The 18,619-nt window shown below is 39.2% G+C and overlaps 1 protein-coding gene across 1 annotated transcript; it reads left to right on the top strand.

Annotated features, from left to right (window-relative positions):
* The first annotated feature begins 3,353 nt into the window (after nt 1-3,353).
* Nucleotides 3,354-17,804, top strand: LOC104078833 (oxysterol-binding protein-related protein 10-like). Its single transcript, XM_009580623.1, has 6 exons — nt 3,354-3,497; nt 4,164-4,647; nt 13,389-13,575; nt 15,019-15,201; nt 16,776-16,929; nt 17,696-17,804. The coding sequence occupies exons 1-6, from the start codon at nt 3,354-3,356 to the stop codon at nt 17,738-17,740; spliced, it is 1,197 nt and encodes a 398-aa protein (XP_009578918.1). The 3' UTR covers nt 17,741-17,804.
* Nucleotides 17,805-18,619: the final 815 nt, after the last annotated feature.

Below are 18,619 nucleotides of genomic sequence, written 5' to 3'. Positions count from 1 at the left end.
TCTGTCCCAGCCGGAACCAGGACAGTGGGGGAGCAGTTCACAACAGCAGAATATAGTACAAAACTGATTGATGCCTTGGAGTGGGCTAGGACTTTAAACCTCATTTAAAATTGGAATTGCTGGAGAAAAAATAAGTTTCTAAATTGTTGGTTCCTTGGACTTCTAAAAAATGAAAAATAGCGCCAAAAATCACTGACAGCCTGATAAATGTGTTGGCAAACGGTATCTAATGGATTGAAATGAATGCTAACAATTTGTGCAGATGGGTGGTCACTCCCCCTCATTCCCTCACCTTCCCTACGCAGTTAGTCTGTGCTAAAAATAAAGGGCTGCCATTCTGTGTAAAAAGGGCTGCCAGTAATTCTGCAGAATATCAACCTGTTGTAAATTAACATTGTAGTATGTTCACGATGTCGTGTTTAATTTGCTTGTCAATATTCTTTTTACCTTGTAATTTTAAAATATAAGTGGGATGAAAATAGCCTCTTTTATTCCCACAGTGACACAGATGACAGTGGAAAGCTTTTGTACCTCTAAGGGAAGGACATCTCAGCTTGGGGTACCTTCGTCAGATTTCTGAAAAAAGTAGGGAATGGTGCTGACTCCCATGTTTTGCCTCGCAGTAAATAGTAGGGGAGATAAATATCTCTGTTCTTATCTCTCTTCTTACTTTTCTCAGTTGCATTCAGATCTAATTAAGTATAGGTGAATTCAAACCTAGGAGGTTATGATCAAGCTTTGAACCAATGTCTTCTTTTGAACCTCAATGAAAAGGGAAGAATGCCTGTTAAACTGCTTCCTTTTCACATGGAGCCTGAGAGAGAATAAGAAGAGATTATTCTAACATTTTCGAATGCAACCAGGAGATTTTTTTCTTCTGACTTTGGCAACTTGGTATTCATTCTAGAGAGATTCTTTTGTCCATTTGGTTGTCTTGCTGGCTTTTTCTCAGACAAAAAAATTAGGCTGTTTTGACTTTTTATGCAATTACAAAAAAAAAAAAATTGTTGTAGTCCAAAACCAATATAAAGAACATAGGTCCTAAGTGTATTTTTCTGGGCAGTGCATTCTGCTTGGCTGCAGAAGAGTTGAAAACCTCATTCCTTTGGAAGCTAGAGTACTAGCACAAGTGTGTGACAGTCCAACGCTGGCGAGAAGAATACCGTATGCTTCCAAATTTTGTTTATTTCTACTTTGCTTATTTCTGCAGAAATCAAGATAGGACCAATTAAAAAAAAAAAAAAGACTGGTGTGATTGATGATTTTTTTTTTTTTGACTATGTTATTCTGTGGTGGTGTTGCATATTGAAACTTTCAGGCAATGAGATTATTTAGTAAAAAGAAATGCTTTCTAGGCATATTTTGTAATACTGGGATTGTGTAAGCTTAAAAACTCAAATAATTTTCGTATGTAGTTCAGTCTCCTTTTGAGGAAACAGGTCAATTCTCTGTTTTGCAGTGGATCCTTTCCTGCTACAATTAAGGATGTAGTTTCCATTTTAGTTGGGCTTTTAAAGCAAGATCATTTGAGCTAGAGTTCAAGCTTTGTTCAGATTTTAAATTTATTCTTGAAACTGAATAATAACAATCTAGTGATTCGTAACATCTCATTTAGTGGCTATGTTGGCATAGCTGTATTAAGTATGTAGCTGCAAAGCACACAGCTAATACTTGAGAGAGTAGATACAAGGACTATGTGATCAAGTCAACAGGATGAAACCACAGCAGTCTTAATGTACCATAAAATTTGGATCATCTTAAGTATGGTCTGTAGTTTTCTTCTCCTCCATTTGTGCTAATAAAGGTCACTCTTTTTAGAGAGAGACACTTGGACATAATGAGATGCAGAGTGCTGTTTATTCAAATGAGTTTCTCTGCCTCCTCAAGTCTGTGCAGTGAACTTATGATAGTCACTACTAGTATTTCTAGTCGGAAGTGATGTTGTTTTTTTTTTTCCTATGTTTTGCTGTCAGTTTCCCCTTTGATAACCTGATTTTTAATTTATATTAAAATGAGATCCTGTGTTGAGGGTCAGTAATGCTGAATTGCATTTTTTAAGATTATATCAAATAATGCATATTTGGTCAGAATGAGAATGCTGCAAGTAAGACAGAATTGTTTAAAGAGCTAACATCTACTGCCTTCGTACTTTGCCTTCCAAAGTTTTAGATTTCACTTTTAAAAACTGGTGTCCTCAGCCCCTCGCTATCTCACCACCAGGGGGACTGTAGGCTGTCTTTAACATGCAGTAGTTTGCCACTCATAGTGTAAAATTAAGGTCCTGCATCTTTTGGGGCCTCATTAGGTTGGTAACTAGAGACTATGTAGAGTCCTCAAGGCTTACAGAACAGAGTCAGAGGAGTATTACAGATGGAACTTTGCTTGATTTATATCTAAACTTGTAAAAATTATTAGCCTGTAAAAGATTGTATGTGTGTAAATAATATACAGAAGGAGAGAGCGAATGAGCGTGTATGTTACCAAATGGAGAAGTGATCTGGTTTTTTTTTTTTTTGCAGTGGTGGTATGTTGACTTCCTGTGTAGCTGTTAAGACTGCGTTTGAGCCATTGCGACTGGAATTTTTTTTTCACGTTTACAAGTTTTCTTTGAAAAGAACTAAAAGATGAATAAAAGTTTGACAGCTTCTATTTCATTATCCACGGGATCCAAAAGGACTGAACTGTGCTTTGGTCCCACTTAGAATAGCAAGCTGGAGCTGCAGGGGGGAAAGCAAATGTGTTTATGTTTGAAGGGTGGCTCCATGCCTGCTGTAAATAACCCTTGCTTTTGGGAAAGGGAAAAAGTAAATGCAATGAAGAATTAATGAGGAAAGCAGAAGAATTTCTTTAATAGGGGACAGCTGTTGGTCTGCATCTGGCATCATTGAGCCACTTTGACTCTAGACAAATTTGTGTGTGCCAGAAGTTCCTTGTTGGTCATGCAGGAGCGACCCCTGACCTCCCCTGGGACACTCCTGCACAAGGTGTGGAGGGTAAGGGAGAAGGTACGGAAAGAAATAAATTATTTTAGGTCCTGTAGCCCTTGCCTGTCTTGCAGTGCACTCCAGGATGTTTCATTGAAAACTTTTGATAGTGTTATTCCTAAGTGGGTGACTTTGGCAACATCTGCGTTGCTCGGTGAGCCACTTGAGACCGCATCCAAATCACTCAGGGCTGGCTCCCTCCACTGCAGACTGCCTAGTGCTCAGTCCCAGATTTTTTCTGGGCCCCCATAGTCCCACGATATTAATGTAACAGTTTGTGCAGTTTTGGTTTGTTTCAACTTGCCTGAAATAAGGTGAAGGCATGCAGGGGCCCACCACAGTAGTATGGTACAATCTCAAACTGAGGGGATGTGCTGTGTGCCTGGAGGAGAGCCTAGAAGTGGCAAGAGATTTGACTTGGGAGGTGGGAGGGGACATGACACATACGATGACAGTGTAGGGCAGAGGGAGTCAAACCTGGAGTGGTTTCCTGCCTCTTGGAAGGAGTCCTTGGTATAGTTTTAACCTTGGAAACACACCCGAGATTTGGTTTTGGTTGGATCTAGTTGGCTTGGTTTGTTAGAGGCTGCAAGGGATCTAATACGTGTGCAGTGGGTGGTCAAGGGCCTAGGAGTGAAATTGAGAGCCCAGTTGTTTGACAGAATGGGTAGATGTACCCCTTGCACTATCACCGCTTACAGGTTGGGGATGTGTATGTTTATATAAAATACTCATCTTCTAGTGGTTTGGAAGGGTGTGCCCTACCCTTTTGGGAGGGTTATTAGTTGGGTTTGTTGATGTTTGATGTAAATTAATTTACATCAAAGTATGTTTTTGTCCTGTAAACAAGGAGAGCAATGGTTGGTTTGTTAACTGAGAGGAGAGGAAAAGGCAGATTTCCACGTGAGCAGAACAGCCCATCCCTGTTGCGTGAGCTGCTGTTGAGAATCATAATGAAATAGGAAGCAGCCTGCATGGCTATCAAGGCCACTGCTTTTTCCTTCACTCATTATTTACACTGCAAAGAAAATGAAATTGCTGTGGCAGGGGAAGAAAATACGCTGTCTCGAAACTTGGCAGGGCCAGAATTGCAGCTGTCTTAACTGTTCTCTCCCCCCTTTCCCCGTGGTAGTATGATCATGGGGAAATCATATCTGCCTTTGTCTGCTTTGCATACAGGTAGTGCTTCCAACATTTATTTTGGAGAAAAGATCCCTGCTGGAGATGTATGCAAATTTCATGGCCCATCCAGACCTGTTTTTGTCAATTGCAGCTGGAGCCACTCCTGAGGAAAGAATTATCTGCTTTGTGGAGTATTATCTAACAGCTTTTCACGAAGGCCGAAAGGGAGCGGTTGCCAAGAAGCCCTATAACCCTATAATTGGTGAAACGTTTCATTGCTCGTGGGATGTGCCTAAAGATAAAGTGAAAGCATTCAGAACTAACGGTGTCTCCACGGTTTCTAAGGACCCAGCCAAGGAGTTTGGCCAGGACCAGTCCATGTGCTACAAGCTGAGGTTTGTAGCTGAACAAGTATCCCATCATCCACCGGTATCTTGCTTTTACTGTGAGTGCAAAGAGAAGAAAATGTGTGTGAACGCTCACGTATGGACCAAAAGCAAGTTTATGGGCATGTCAATAGGTGTTTCTATGGTAGGTGAAGGTAAGAAATGTACTTTTATCTTGTTTTTTTCAGCTAAGTTGTAGGTGTCAACACAACAGAAATCCAGATATTTTCCTGCTTGCTCTCCCTCTGACCTTTCATTTGAACCTTGTGGCTATTTGCTTTTGTGAAGTTTGGAATTAAAACTGTAGGGTTCATGTAACTTTTTTCTGTCCAGACAAAATGTGAGACACACATTATGTATACAAATGTGTGTTTATATTTATGCGTGACTGTTAGTTATATCTGAAGTACAGTCATATCTTAAATTGTAGTAGCAAATGGCTACTGACAGTACGTTCTGTAAGAACATTTTTATTTGTCTTGCTCACTTTTAAAGTAATAGGTGATCCAGTATGGGACAGTTTCACAACTGGAGCAAAGCAATAGGAAAAAACACATTTTTACTTAAGCCTAACATTCTCTTTTCATAGTTTCTGCAAAGAATCGTGGTTTCTGTAGTGTTTACAAAGTTAGTGTATTACCTAAAGCTTTATAGCAAGTCACGTAGTCAAGATATAAATCGTGATTTGCTGTATCAAACATACACAGTCTGCTTTGTGATAAGTCATTCCTCAACGTGAATTCAGAAATACACGAAATCATAAAAAATTCTTAATGGATAATCTGAACTGATAAACACACCTGTAACAGTATTGTTACTGACTGCTAATGTATTGATTTAATGTTTCTAATCAATTTAGTCAGTCCCTTTTGCCATTTGAGTGTAATTTCCTGAGTATGGTTTTTAGTGTTTTGTCTTAACTAGTTTTTAGACTGTGGTCTCAGAAGCACCAGGACAACTTACGGTAAATGCTGCTTTTTGTCATCATTATGTTAAATAATATGATATTAAAGTAGTAAAAAAGTAGAGTGGGAAATGTAGTGATTTGGTTTTGCTTATTAATAACAACAAAACAATTACAGTGAAAACATACAGATATGTTCTGCTATTTCTACTAGTTAGAACTAAAGAACAAACTCAAACGTAAGAAAGGGCTACAGTAGCTTCTTTCCTGATGGCAATATATTCTCTTTTTTGTAGAAGAGCCATGAAACTTCCTTACTACTGGATTTGATATTGTGGTGATAGTTAAAGAATGTAACAGCATGGCTGTTTCCTTCTTCCTGTGATTTAGGTATTTTGCTTTTAATATGGAGTTAAGGAAGTTGGAAAGGGAGTGTCAGAAGGGAAATCGGTCCTTCTCTCTGTCTCCCAGCTGTGCTACTGCCAGCCTGAGTCATTGGTTTCACTTGCTGCATTGTTCTGGTACATATTTGTTTCTAGTACTGTTTTTCTCAGTGAAAGGAGCTATTTAATGGAAATAAAATTAAACACAAAGTCACTTATGATTATGTAGGAGTAGGGAAATTTTTTTTTCTTGCTGCTAGAGCACACGGTTCCCTGGGATTGGGGGTGTCTACTGTGGGGATTATTTAAGACTTCAAAGTCCTGATGTGTCCCAGTTTTGAGAGAGAAAGGGTCTAGGAATTAACCTCTTCCTTACCCCAAGGATTGTTTAATATATGTTTGTGAGAATAAGTTCTCCCCTACCCCCCTTTTTTTTTTTTTTCCCCCTATGATCCTGGAGATATCCCAGGAGTGGAGGCAGGCTTTGGGGAACATCTGCAATGGTGAACCCTTTTATTGCAAGGTTTGCTGCTGTCTTTATGATTGGCATTTTGGGAGGAAGTTTGGGTTTACCAATTTATAGTTATCATTCATCTTTTTTGTTCACGTAAGCAGTGCAGAAGCATGCAGCTTCATGGTGACAGCATTTCTGGGAAGTGATGGAGAAACTCCAGTGCAGCCCAAGCATTTCTGTTGCATGTTGAGGACTAGCAATAGGCAGCAAGAAGTTGTACCACTGAAGGTTTTCCACTATCTGAAAACTGCCAGCCTAAGCCTGACAGCCTTAGTTTAAAATGTTTGCTTCGCAGTGCAGTTTCTTCACTTGAAACTACACTTTCTTAAATTTTTTTTTTTAATTTATTTTAGTCCCAGGAAAGTCTTCCTGATTAAGTTGGTTTGTAGATTTGTCAAGCTGTGCAAAAATTAGAATCTAGTGCAGACGTTTCTTTCTCACGTGCTGCATAAGTATAAATTCTGTATTAGGTTGAGGTCAGCATGAGTACTGGGGAATAGATTGCTGAACCAAGAAAAATTAGCTGCTGGACTTACAATGTGGAAAAACTCTGTATTTACGTGTCTGGTAATGCAGAGCCTAGTAATTTTTTAATGGAAATATAATTTGGAAAATTTTCTTTGAATTCAAGGACATTTTATGCATTCCAGCATTCCAAATGGGGTGAGTTAGTCTAGCAAAGAGTAGATTGAGGAAAGACATGCTGTTACTCAGAAGGTATATGAAGGTAGTTGGGTAGAAACTAAAGTTAGCTGCTAGGAGAAGCTTTCTGACCACAAGATTGGCTGGTAAAGTTGTAGAATCTTATTTTAAACTGTTAAAACCAGATTAAGCGAGTTTCTCAGGAGTGATTGAAGTATGACTGATCCTGCTTTTTATAAGAGCCAAAATGACATCTCATGAATCATAGAAATCCCTGGGTTTTGTTTGTTTATTTTTTTGCTACTGTGCATTGGATGACCAAACTGATCATGTGTTATTGTTGATTTTTTTTTTTTGTCTTGTCCCTTCCTCCTCTTTTTTTTTTTCCATTATGAGCATTCAACCCTGTTTTTTTTGGCTGTTGCTGGAGTTTACTTATGTACATGTGAGTGCCTTTGACTTTTTGTTAGATTTTGTAAGTCCATTCTGAGACTTCATTTAAATCATTCTGTTGTTGGTATATCAGTTTCATTATACTGTGCGTTCATTCAGTACTATTTGATGTATGTAGGAAAAAAATTTCCTTCCAAACAGAACATTAGAGAGCTGCAATTAATGTTTTGGGTAATTCAGTGGTAGGAAGTGACCATCTTGTTCTAGTTCAGGTATTTATCAGAACAGTTTTGTTTGACCTGTAACTTAGTTGTGACCTTAGTGTTGAATACAAAAAACTGTGATTTGTTTTGAAACTTTGCTCTCTGCTGAATAGTTTTGTGTGTGGTCTTCAAACAATTCAATGAAGCTTTTTCTACTGCAGTTGGCTATTTACAGAAATATAGTAGTACTGAATTTTTGGACCTTATTGTATAAGGAATACACTGTTAATGTTTCTGTGGTGCCTTTGAAGTGTTTTTTTTTTTTAACTTGTCACAATGTTCTTAGATGTATAGAACATGTTGCTTTTTATGCTTTGTTGTTAGAAGCATCAGTGGATATGCTGAAATAGGATGTCATGGAAGTACAAAGGCTTCTGTAAGAGTTTAAAGAATTAGGGGATTTGAGGACAGTATGGTCCTGTCATACAAAAGGTACAGCTCAGTATCTTAATTGTACAATTTTTAGTGTATGTTGCATCTCAAAGTGACTAAGATTTTTTTTTTCTGTCTGTGATTTTTGTTTGTTGATTCAAAGTAAGTATCAGTTGCAGAGATGCAGAATGAGTAGGAAAGCACTGCTGGAAATCCGTGTGAGAAGCTGTTTTATATGCTAGCCCTTCATCTGTGGTTATGAGGGCTCTAAATCTGTCTTGCTAATAAAATGTCTCAACTTTTTCTTCACTATATTAACAAAACCCCCATTCTTCAGAGCAGTCAGCATTGAGTTTCCTCATGAGAAAGCTACCCTGAATAGAAGAGAGGGCATTTTGCATAAAAGAATTCATGTTGCGTGCACAGTCCCCAATTCTGGTTGATGTTAATTATGTACTAATGAGAGAGTGAGGGAGGAGTGTAATGAATAGGATCACATTAAGATTTAAATTAGCAAGGGATGGGGGATTCAATGTAAATATTTAATGTTTTTTACATGATCCAAAGAATCTTCAAACAGATACTGGTTGTAGGATAAGGATGCTTTAGTTGAAAAGGCTGTGGTGAGCACACATCAGTGTGGGCTGTGCGTGTTCCTTTTCTGCTCTTGGGTTTTGTTCTAAAGCAGCAAAGTCCAACAAAAAGCATCACCTTTGACTCACGGGTTAATTTTGCAGAGAGCATAATGTACGTTTAAGTGGATTGCTCTGTATTATCAACTGGCTAGTTATGTCTTGTGTTTTCACTCCTGCTATTTTAAATGCTTTAAAAACTAGTGAAGTATAGGCTTCCAAAAATCATTTTTAAAATTGAAATAAACCTTGAGAAGATTTGATAGGTAGGGAAAAGGTTCAGTGCTCTTTCCAGGGTAAATCTAAATGGAAGCAATGAAAGTTTTTTTCTCTTGGTTTTTTTTCTGTTCAAATATATGTATGTGTATGTGTTTGTAGATGTACAGGTCTATAATTTCTATTCTTGAGGCATTAGCGACTTTTTAATTTACCAGTGCAAACGATTGACTACTCCATGCAACTAGAGCTACCAAAATATTTCCCTAGTACTAATTTTTGTATTAATATTTTTTAGCCCAGTGGTTTCAGAACAGTTTCCGTATGGCATGGCACTCATTACTTAATTTAGCAAATGGCTCCACTCTTTGGAAAACAAGCAGTGCAGCACAGCTCGCTGGAACGTTTTTGAGACGATAAGAGCCTGGTTCTGTCATCTCATGTTTTCCCATGTGAATCTGTGCGGCTGGTGATGCACTACACCCGTGTGGGGTTCATCCCGTATGTAACTTACTCCTGTTTGTGCCATGTTAAGAATAATGCAGACAGTATGAAGAGCCTGTTAAACTAGGAAACTGCCCTAGGCCATTTGTGTCCCACGTACCATTTGTTGTTCAGATTGATCTCCATACAATCAGTGGGAAGCATTAAATTTCACATGCTTGTTCTGCAGCTTATTGATGCAGAGTCTCCTCTGGGTATTTCATCAATATGTGTTACTGGAAAATCAATTCACAAAGCTGCAGCATCAGTGAGGGACATGTAATAGGCAAACAGGGAAAATTATATGCCACAAACATCACTTCCTTTAATGCAGGCTGAGGAGTCGTGGAAACGAGCATGACTGTGAATACGTTGCCTTAGTCAAAAGCAGGAGTAAAAGGTGTTGAAGACATTTCAAGGGGGAATTTCAAAATTGTTATAAAAAATTCACCCTTTTCTGTGGGATTCTTTTCTAATAAACTAGTTTACTAGTTCATCCTTTTCTGTGGGATTTTTTTCTAATAAACCAGTTTACTAAATCCACTGTTCCTCCCAGAGTACTTATCTGGTGCATTCTTCCATGTATATTAGCTGCCTATAAATACTTAAGATTTTTTTTAAAGGAATTTGCAGTTTCCTAAAGAATTCTTTGATGTGAGAGGAGGAAACGTTACTGAAAATGGGAGAATCTTCTGCAACTTTTCACGTATATTTACTTATAGCCATTTTTAAACTAAAAATGAATAATCCCTTACAGTGGGGAAGCAGGGGAAGAAAAATAGCCTGTGTGTTTTCCAGCAGATATTTTTAAAGATCAGTCAAAATGTAATGTTACTTATAAGCAGATGTTAAGAATGCACAACGCTTTTAAAAATAACTGTTAGATTTTAGTTATTCTGCCTTTAATTTCTCAAGATTTAAACTCGGCAGGGTAGGACTTGAATTCAAATTGTGGTAGCAGTTACAAATGTTGACTCTGTCATTTTGGCTTCCTCTTCCCTAAGAGAGCACGGGTCTCAGTTCGGATATGGTGGTGCAGCTACAGTCTTCGTGGTGCTTCAGTTAAATGAGGTTTTGCATGTGGACTCTGCAAACGATGGAGTGCAAAACTAACAGTCACATTAATACTAAAAGTAGTATCAAGTTGTGGGTATTTCAGATTTTCCCTTTATTCTTTTTTAGATTATAATTACTGAGGTGGAGTCATATTTCAAGTGAAATAGCACTTCATTAAAAATGTATTTATTCAGGTGTTTAAGGAATTCAAAAAATATGCTACCAGGTGCTAAAAATACTGCCAAGAGAGCTGGGTTCAGTTTTTAATATCTAACCTGCTATGGTGGTTAAATATTTACATTGAAGTTCACTGCTGTTGTTTGCTGTTCACTTTTCAGTGTGCTTGGCAGCGTTCATAAGAGCTCTGCGTCCCTCCCACTCGAGTATGGAGGAAAAAAGCTATCGATCCCATCAGAGAGACAAAAGCAAACCTATACTAACCCAGAAGGAAATTGTGTTTATCATGGCAGTTTCCTCTTGCGTGGGGACATGCAGTGACTGTCAGAGGAGGATGGCTGGGCCCGGGGAAGTAGGAGGATCTGGAGAAGCTCACGTGAAGGTGTGGTTCATAAATACAGTGGGGTTCTCCCCAGTAGTGAGCACCACACCTGTCCACCATACTGCTATTAGACCTTTTGTCTTTTAAAAAAAGCCAAACACAAAAACCTCACAACAACAACACCCCCAAAACTGTCATGTTGGAAGCTGATGCTTTCAGGTGGACTGTGCTTTTTGACTGTGTGAGGATTGTGTCTGTCCTTAGACCATTAAGACTGGGGAAATGTGACGTCGTGGGTAGCACCACAGGCCATTTCCCGCAGCTGGTTGCTGCTACATGTCTGTTGCCCATGACTGTAATGAAAAAGGTCGAGAATAAATGGGAAGAGGAGGAGAAAGGAAAGCTGACAGACGTGAGTCTAAAACCTGTTGTAGTTCTCTATGTGGAAAATGCCCAATTGCAGACTGCCAGGTTTCCTTTCTGGGTTTGATCAGTACTCATTAGCTTTCTTTGATCCTTTTTGAATATCATCATCTAGTTAAAAGGCTTCTTGATTTTCTTTATTAATTTGATGTTATTATAGGATCCATTTAACGAGTTTGATAAGCAGAGTCGTCTTTTTGAGTAAAAGTTCTTTCTGGCTGCGTGTCCCGGGTGAGTTGGGTCGTTCAGCCTTCCTGCAGTGTGTTCAGCTGGTTTTACCTGCAGGTACGGAGCCGAGGAAGCTTGAGGCAAAATGTGTGTGTGTTCCAGCTGTGTCCTGGCTGTTCCCGGCCGGTGAGGGTTCAGCACATGACACGAGGAACTTGTGACTTGCCGAGGCAAAATGGTTAAAGGTCCTTTTAAAACATTGCTTTTCTGTGTTTGTGCTTTTGCACTCTCCAGCTCGTTTGCGTCAAACTTGCTGGAGTAGAAGCGCTGGCTGTGTCATTGCTGGCAGGCTGAGGTTGAAGAAGTCCTGAGAACAACCGCATAGAACTATTCTGGTTTGCAAAAGATGTTTTCCTATGGAACAGTTTCAGAAGGCAGAAGTGACAAGTTGCAGAGCTTCCTGTGCCTGCGTTTAGTTCTGTTAATTGGAGCCAATATTTAAGACGATGATTCTGTTACAGCTCTGTGCTTTTAGATTTTGAATGTTTTTAGGTTTGTGTTTTCGTACAACGTTAAGGGCATATTTTTAAGTTGGCAGTAGTAGTGCCTTGTTCCTATTTAGTGCTTTTTCATCATTACATGTCAGATCACTTTGCAAAATTAGTGTCCCTTAAACAGATAGGCAAACTAATCAATAGCACTGCCAATGTGTCCTTCCCCTGTCTGCCCCAGGGTGAAGGCAAATTGGCTCAAGCTCATCTTGTTTCTAAACAGATACTATTACTATGTCAAGATCATTTTCCTGATTATGTTTTTTTTCAAGTATTTCTGGGTTCTGAGTGCTTCCTGTGATGGGTTATTTTCAATTCCTGTTGTGAAAAATTATTTTCAAAGCTATAATTTTTGCCTTTAGGCAGTTATTAAATGGGACACAAAAGAGTATAAAACTCTAATCAAAAATATACTACAGGTACTTGGCATGATGTAATTCTGTGTGCAAGGTTTAAGGTGCTCTTTACCTGGTTCCTGTCTTGTTCATTGTCATCCTGAAGGCCAAACTACAGCCATGGTGGGGATAGAGCTGTATCCTTAACCCCAGGGGAAGCTAAGATCTGATCAGACGTGCAACTTTCTTTGTAGTTCCAAATAGTCTTGAAAAATTACTGCTGCTGCATGTTGTTGTTTTTAGTTACAACTCCATAATGCTGGAGGTGGAGGGACCTTTACAGAATGAAATAGAATTGCCAGTAATTTTCCCTGCATGGTAGAGACATTGGTCTTGGTGGTAATACAGCAGTGGCCTTGGTGGCCCCTCGTTGATTATGCAAGACTTTTGCAAAGGCTGTGTGGGAAACCGGGCATTTGGAAATGAAGGAGCAAACTTACAGGAGATTTCAAATGGCTTCCTTAAGCATGTTTCTTAGTTGCACCCAGGTAGACCTAGTGAGAGCCTTTCACTGCCATCAACAAGTGCATCAGTAAGAAATTAGCAGAGGGGTCCTGGTCGTGTCTGATTGAATGGAGAACTGAAGAGTCCGTTGGCCATGCCCATGTTTTGTCTGGAGAGGGATTATGAGAAGACATTGAGTGAGCATCTGAATATTCAGTATGGCTTTTTGCAAGCAAATGTTATTTTTTTCCAGCTTCAACAGGTTATTGCTTGTCAGTAACACAAAATAAGTAACCCAGTCAGATTTTCTGATAATCCATTTGGTACCATGAAGGACACTAGGTACACATTCAGATTGTGTGCTTTTGAAAATGTTTGTTTGAAGAAATTTGTTCCAGAGGGCAGACTTTTTTTCTTAGCGGACAGTACCCTCCTTCAAGGCGAGTTGCACGTTGTGCTCTCTGTGGAAGTACATTTTAATGACAGTAATTGGTCAGTGACTGTCAGGTCTTACCAGTGAACTTTTATCATTTCACTTTCAACCTTCTTTCTACGTAGGTGTTCTTTACTTGATGGAACATGAAGAAGAGTATGTTTTCACCCTGCCTAGTGCCTATGCTCGCTCGATACTTACCATCCCGTGGGTGGAGCTTGGAGGGAAAGTCAACATCAATTGTGCCAGAACAGGCTATTCTGCGACGGTCACGTTCCACACCAAGCCATTCTATGGAGGGAAGGTCCACAGGTACAGGAATTACTGTCTTATTCTTCTTTACCTGCTACTGGATTTCAATGGAAAGACTCTTGCGCATCTGTTCGGATCTTCTGTTGGAGTATTTTATAGGCAGATATCTGAATTTCTTTTCCTATTAGTGTCTGAGATGACTTACAGCTTTAGAGCACAGTCTATTGTAGTTATACATTTTATATTGTTTAACTGAATTGGATATATTTCTCTTATTAAACTAAAGTGAATGTATTCTTCCAGGCTTTGTAGCTTGTAAAACTTGCTGTAAGTGCAGGATCAGAAAAATGTACGTAGAAAAGGCAGTATTTCTGCTATACCAGCTGCTGCTTCTGTGTGAGTCTTGTAGATGAACTGGTGTTCCAGGTGGAGCTCCTGTAAGCAGGAGAGAAGCGGAAGTGTTGCTGCCCATAGCGGTAGCTCCCTACTGGGGACTCCCACTTCTGCACAGAAATTCCAGATGATGAAAATATTATTTATGTGTCTTTGGTTCCCCTTTATTAAGGGTGTGAAGAAGCGCTGTGCAAGATAGACTTCCATGCTCAAGTTGATGACCCAATCATTAACGTACACAGACCTCTTTCTTGTTCTGCTGCGCACTGTAGCAGTGTCCATGAGAAGGCTGTGCTTTTGCGTGGTTACCTCTCTTATTTCAGTTGGTCTGATTATTCTTCCATATGTTTGTCAACCATTTCAATATTGTGTTCAGGCAAATATGAACATGGGCTGTTTTGACAGGGGTTTTTCTAAAAGGTATAGATTAATAATTGGTGCCATCAGGGTGAGTGAAAATGGGGGAAGGTTGTGCTGTATTAGTTTAATAATTTTAAAACTTAATTGAGTTTACAGATCACTTGACATGGCTTGCTGAAGCACATGTGTGCATGTTCATAGACACACACACACACACACATATGAAACTTCCCCCTGCGTTTTGGTTTTCCAGTCCTACCTATCTATTTTACTTACTCTCAGATCAGTTCTTGGACCACTGAGGTACCTTTAATCATTGCCTCTCAGCAGCTGAAAAGTAAACTTGCAGAGCTAAAGAAGAAAATAAAGGTACCTGAAGTCTTTGAGATAGGTATCTGTCAGCATTATGTTCAGGTGTGAAAATAACGTGTACTGAAAGTGTCACATGAATGTCAGGAGTTGTTTTTCAGGCTGATGAGATAAACAATTCTGGGTTATGGCTGAGTATCAGAGTTTTAAGTTGGGTTACTGCTGTACTTTGGGAAAATGTCATCCAAAAGCTATTGCTGCGTTAGCAGAGCTTTTTTGGGTTGAGTCTTTCTTTTTGGAGACAGTCACTACTTGGCTTGAAAAATTACTTTGTAGATGTAGAAAGCTGCTTGTAGCCTTAGCTGTGGTAGCACTTTCGTGTGCTGATAATAAATGTTGCCAGTTATTTCTGTGGTGTTTTTTTCTTCCCTCTTGAATTAGGGTTACAGCCGAAGTGAAACACAATCCCACTAACACCATTGTATGCAAGGCACAGGGAGAATGGAACGGTACGCTGGAATTTACTTACAGCAACGGAGAAACCAAAGTGATTGACACTAACAAACTGCCTGTTATCAGGAAAAAGATTAGGCCAATAGAAAAGCAAGGCCCGCTGGAATCAAGGTAAGGGCAGAGGCGTTACAGTGTTCTGCTTCTGAACCTTGGATGGGAACAGAACAGGGAAGCAAACTGCAGTTATAAATGGTGTGGTTCAAAAACTCCTCGCTTCCTACAGCACATTAATCTAGGCACAAAGAGCTGAAGCAGTGTATTGGAGTATGCACTTTGGAATATAAATTGCATTATAGTGACGTATACATCAGTTTTGTAGAGGGGGAAAGTGCTTGTATGTGTTTTAATAAGCATTTGCAAAATGGTAATGCAGTGTTTTCACCTGCTTTATTGAGTGATCGTAACATGGTAGTCACATCAGTCAGTTTGTTGCACATGATGTTACATCTTATAATTTACACTGGAATTTCATGTTTTATGTATTTTGGAATATATAGATAGGTATAAAAATATGTAAAATGTGATGCAATGTGAGATATAAATACACACACGGTTTTAAGGCTCTCAGCACCCACGTCACATGCCTAACTCTGACTAGGTACATTAGAAGAAAACTTCTGTTATTCACTGTCAATAACTGTTGACACTTATCTTCAGAGAAATCAATATTTTTCTTGAATTTAGGAACATTTTATTGCAGGATTTAAAAACGTGAGTTAAGCTTCATTTTATTATCTGTAAATATGTTCTCTTCATTGTACAAAGGTTTGTCTTGAGTCACTGTGCAGGGACAGATACCATTTTCCTCCTTTCTAGACATGCTTGCTTATCACAAACTCATTTTTCCCCTGTAGTTTAGGAACAGAAAGGTTGGAGTAAATAAGGAAACTTAAAGTAGCTCTGCAGTGTATTTATTGTGTTTTTTGGATACTAGTAAGCAAATTACAACTATCCGGTGTTTCTGCAGGATACGCAGTTTATCAGATTGTAAACGAAAACTCATTTAAAGACCCCTGGAAATACGTGAAAGCTGCGGTCGGTTTCTTCTCAGTATTTTTCTGGGCAAAGTTTCTGCTAGGCTAGCGTGGTGTGTGAAGGCATTGCATCTGAATGTGGTCAGTTGTGTGAAAAACAAGTTTGGTTATATACTGATGATTATTGTTAACTGGGAATATAAAGCACAGACCTAGAAGGGCTCCCTAGAATCAGTGCATCAATTCCTCTGTTAGTAACCTGGTGGGAACAGTCAGTGTCCCAATTTAATGTACTCTTGGCTTTTGGCTAACATTCCCTTATAATTCAAAAATTAACTGCAAATAAATGCAGAATAAACACATGTCATTTGGGGGTGGATCATCAGTAAAGAATGTGAACAGGGAATGATAAAAATAAATCCATCTGCTTTGAGAAAAAAGCTCAGGTTGTGAAGAGTCAGGAACATGGACAAAAGCTACTGAGAAAGTTAACTTGCATGGCAAAATACTGGGAGTTGAGCAAATATGAAAATCTGGTCCACAAATGTGGTGGATATCTTAGGAGAGTGATGGTTCACAAGCTGTGTGACTTGCAAAAATGGCATGGAGAACATGGCATCAGTCTGCCTCTCACTGTACTGTTGTCTAGCCAGGCACTCGGCTGCGGCAGAAGTGTTCTCACTCTGTCGCTTGTGCTTCTCCATCACCCAGGCACCTTTGGCAACACGTCACCAATTCTCTGAAAGAAGGTAATATTGATGCAGCAACAGAACACAAGCACCGCCTTGAAGAGAGACAGCGAGCAGAGGAGAGGCAACGTGTGGCTCTTACAACGGCGTGGAAACCAAAATATTTTGCCAAAGAGGTATTTCTGTTGTCTTATTTTAAAGACTCTAGAGCATGTTTCTGCATACAGGACAATGAATTTGTCTGTGGTTTTTACCATGGGCTAGTGTTGTTATATACCACTGATTGTTTTAAATTCTATTTTTGCCAGAGTCTAGCTCTTTAAGGAAGAGCAATGGATTTTTCCATGTCCATATTGTAAACTGTTCACTTTCCTTCAGTTTAGATTTATTTTAACCTGAATTTTTGGTACCTAATGTTAGGCACTTAAAGCTATGTTTTTTGCCTTAAAATCCACACCTTAATTTGCAAATGCTGTGTACTCACATCCCCTACTAATCTTGATCTCAGCATACTAAAGTGAACATGATCTAGGGATACTTGTCCAATATAAGCAAGCATGGACATCTTAAACACAGTCTTGGGTTTCATCTGCTTGAAATGAAACAGATTTTAATAAATTCGTCTTTGCCCTTTCTTAGAGGAAAGGGGGAAGGGAAGTAAGACTGACTGAGGGAATTATTATGTGACCGTGTTGTTACATTAGCCAGTATGTTCAGCTATTTAAACCAGCAGTTCATCTGTTGCATCTTCCCATTGTTTCTCTTCCCCCTTGTAATTTTTTCCCTCCCGCCCAGATGACCTGTAAATTCATTAAGCGCAGAATTTTCAGATGACAGGAATGGTTTCTTGTGTTGATTAGTATTATTTTAGCTTTTATGTGGACATACACAGATCCAGTATGTATAAATCTTGTTTGTAAACTCTCCCTAATTTTCTTGCAGGGTGATGGCTGGCTGTACTTGAATCCTCTCTGGAAGACCCATTGACGGGATAGAGCAGCTGCCTCATAACTTCACCTTAAAGGCATTAAAATGATACAGTATATAACTTCAAGATGTCATTGAATAAGTCCTGTTATCAGAAGATACAAACGAGAAGCTGTATACTGTGAATGATGCATCTCAAAATAACCACAAGCTCAAGTTTATTCAGGAGCCATTTTGTGTGTATGGATACACAAACACACACGCACATGTACATATACACACACACATATATACACGCAGTGTGTATGCGTTTGTGTGTGTATTATTTACACTACATGTAAACAAGTATAAACACTAACAGTGATTTAAAGACCTTTTCCTCTAAGTGTTAGGGCATAGAACTCCGGCTGGACTCAGCTGGGGTTCCCCAAGTTGTGTGCTTGCAGGATCAGGCCCTATGCTAGTATTTAAGAAAATACTTTTTTATTAGTACTGGTTAAGGTTTTTCTATTTTTCACTTTTGCCAAAAATGTTTTGCACTTAAAATGTGACGTGTCACTTAATGGCAGTCATTCTGTCTAAACAGTCATTGAGTAACTCACTTTGACCTAAGAATGATACACTGACAGCGTGCTCGCTCTTCGGGATGCTGATTTAAGAGCATGTTTCCTGTCACTTACGAGTGTAAATTTTCTGCCATATTATAGGAAGTAGCAATACCTTCTCAAGAACATTGTTCGCACTAACCTGTTTTGTCCTCGCTTTTTTGTTTGTTCATACTTCCAGCTGTTTAATAGATCTCGGTCACCAGTAAGCCAGCCGCTGTGGTAATTTTGATCTTGCTGTGTAATGTTCTCTGGCTGCTGTCATGCCAATGCTTTTGGGTTACGTGTTCTGCTAAATCCCCTCTGGCAGCTGCAGCTGTGGTGTTCCAGCTCA

This window comes from Fulmarus glacialis, unplaced genomic scaffold (assembly GCF_000690835.1).
Source record: "Fulmarus glacialis isolate BGI_N327 unplaced genomic scaffold, ASM69083v1 scaffold12336, whole genome shotgun sequence".
In the NCBI taxonomy this organism is placed as follows: Eukaryota; Metazoa; Chordata; class Aves; order Procellariiformes; family Procellariidae; genus Fulmarus; species Fulmarus glacialis.
This window is presented reverse-complemented; position numbering and strand designations above follow the sequence as displayed.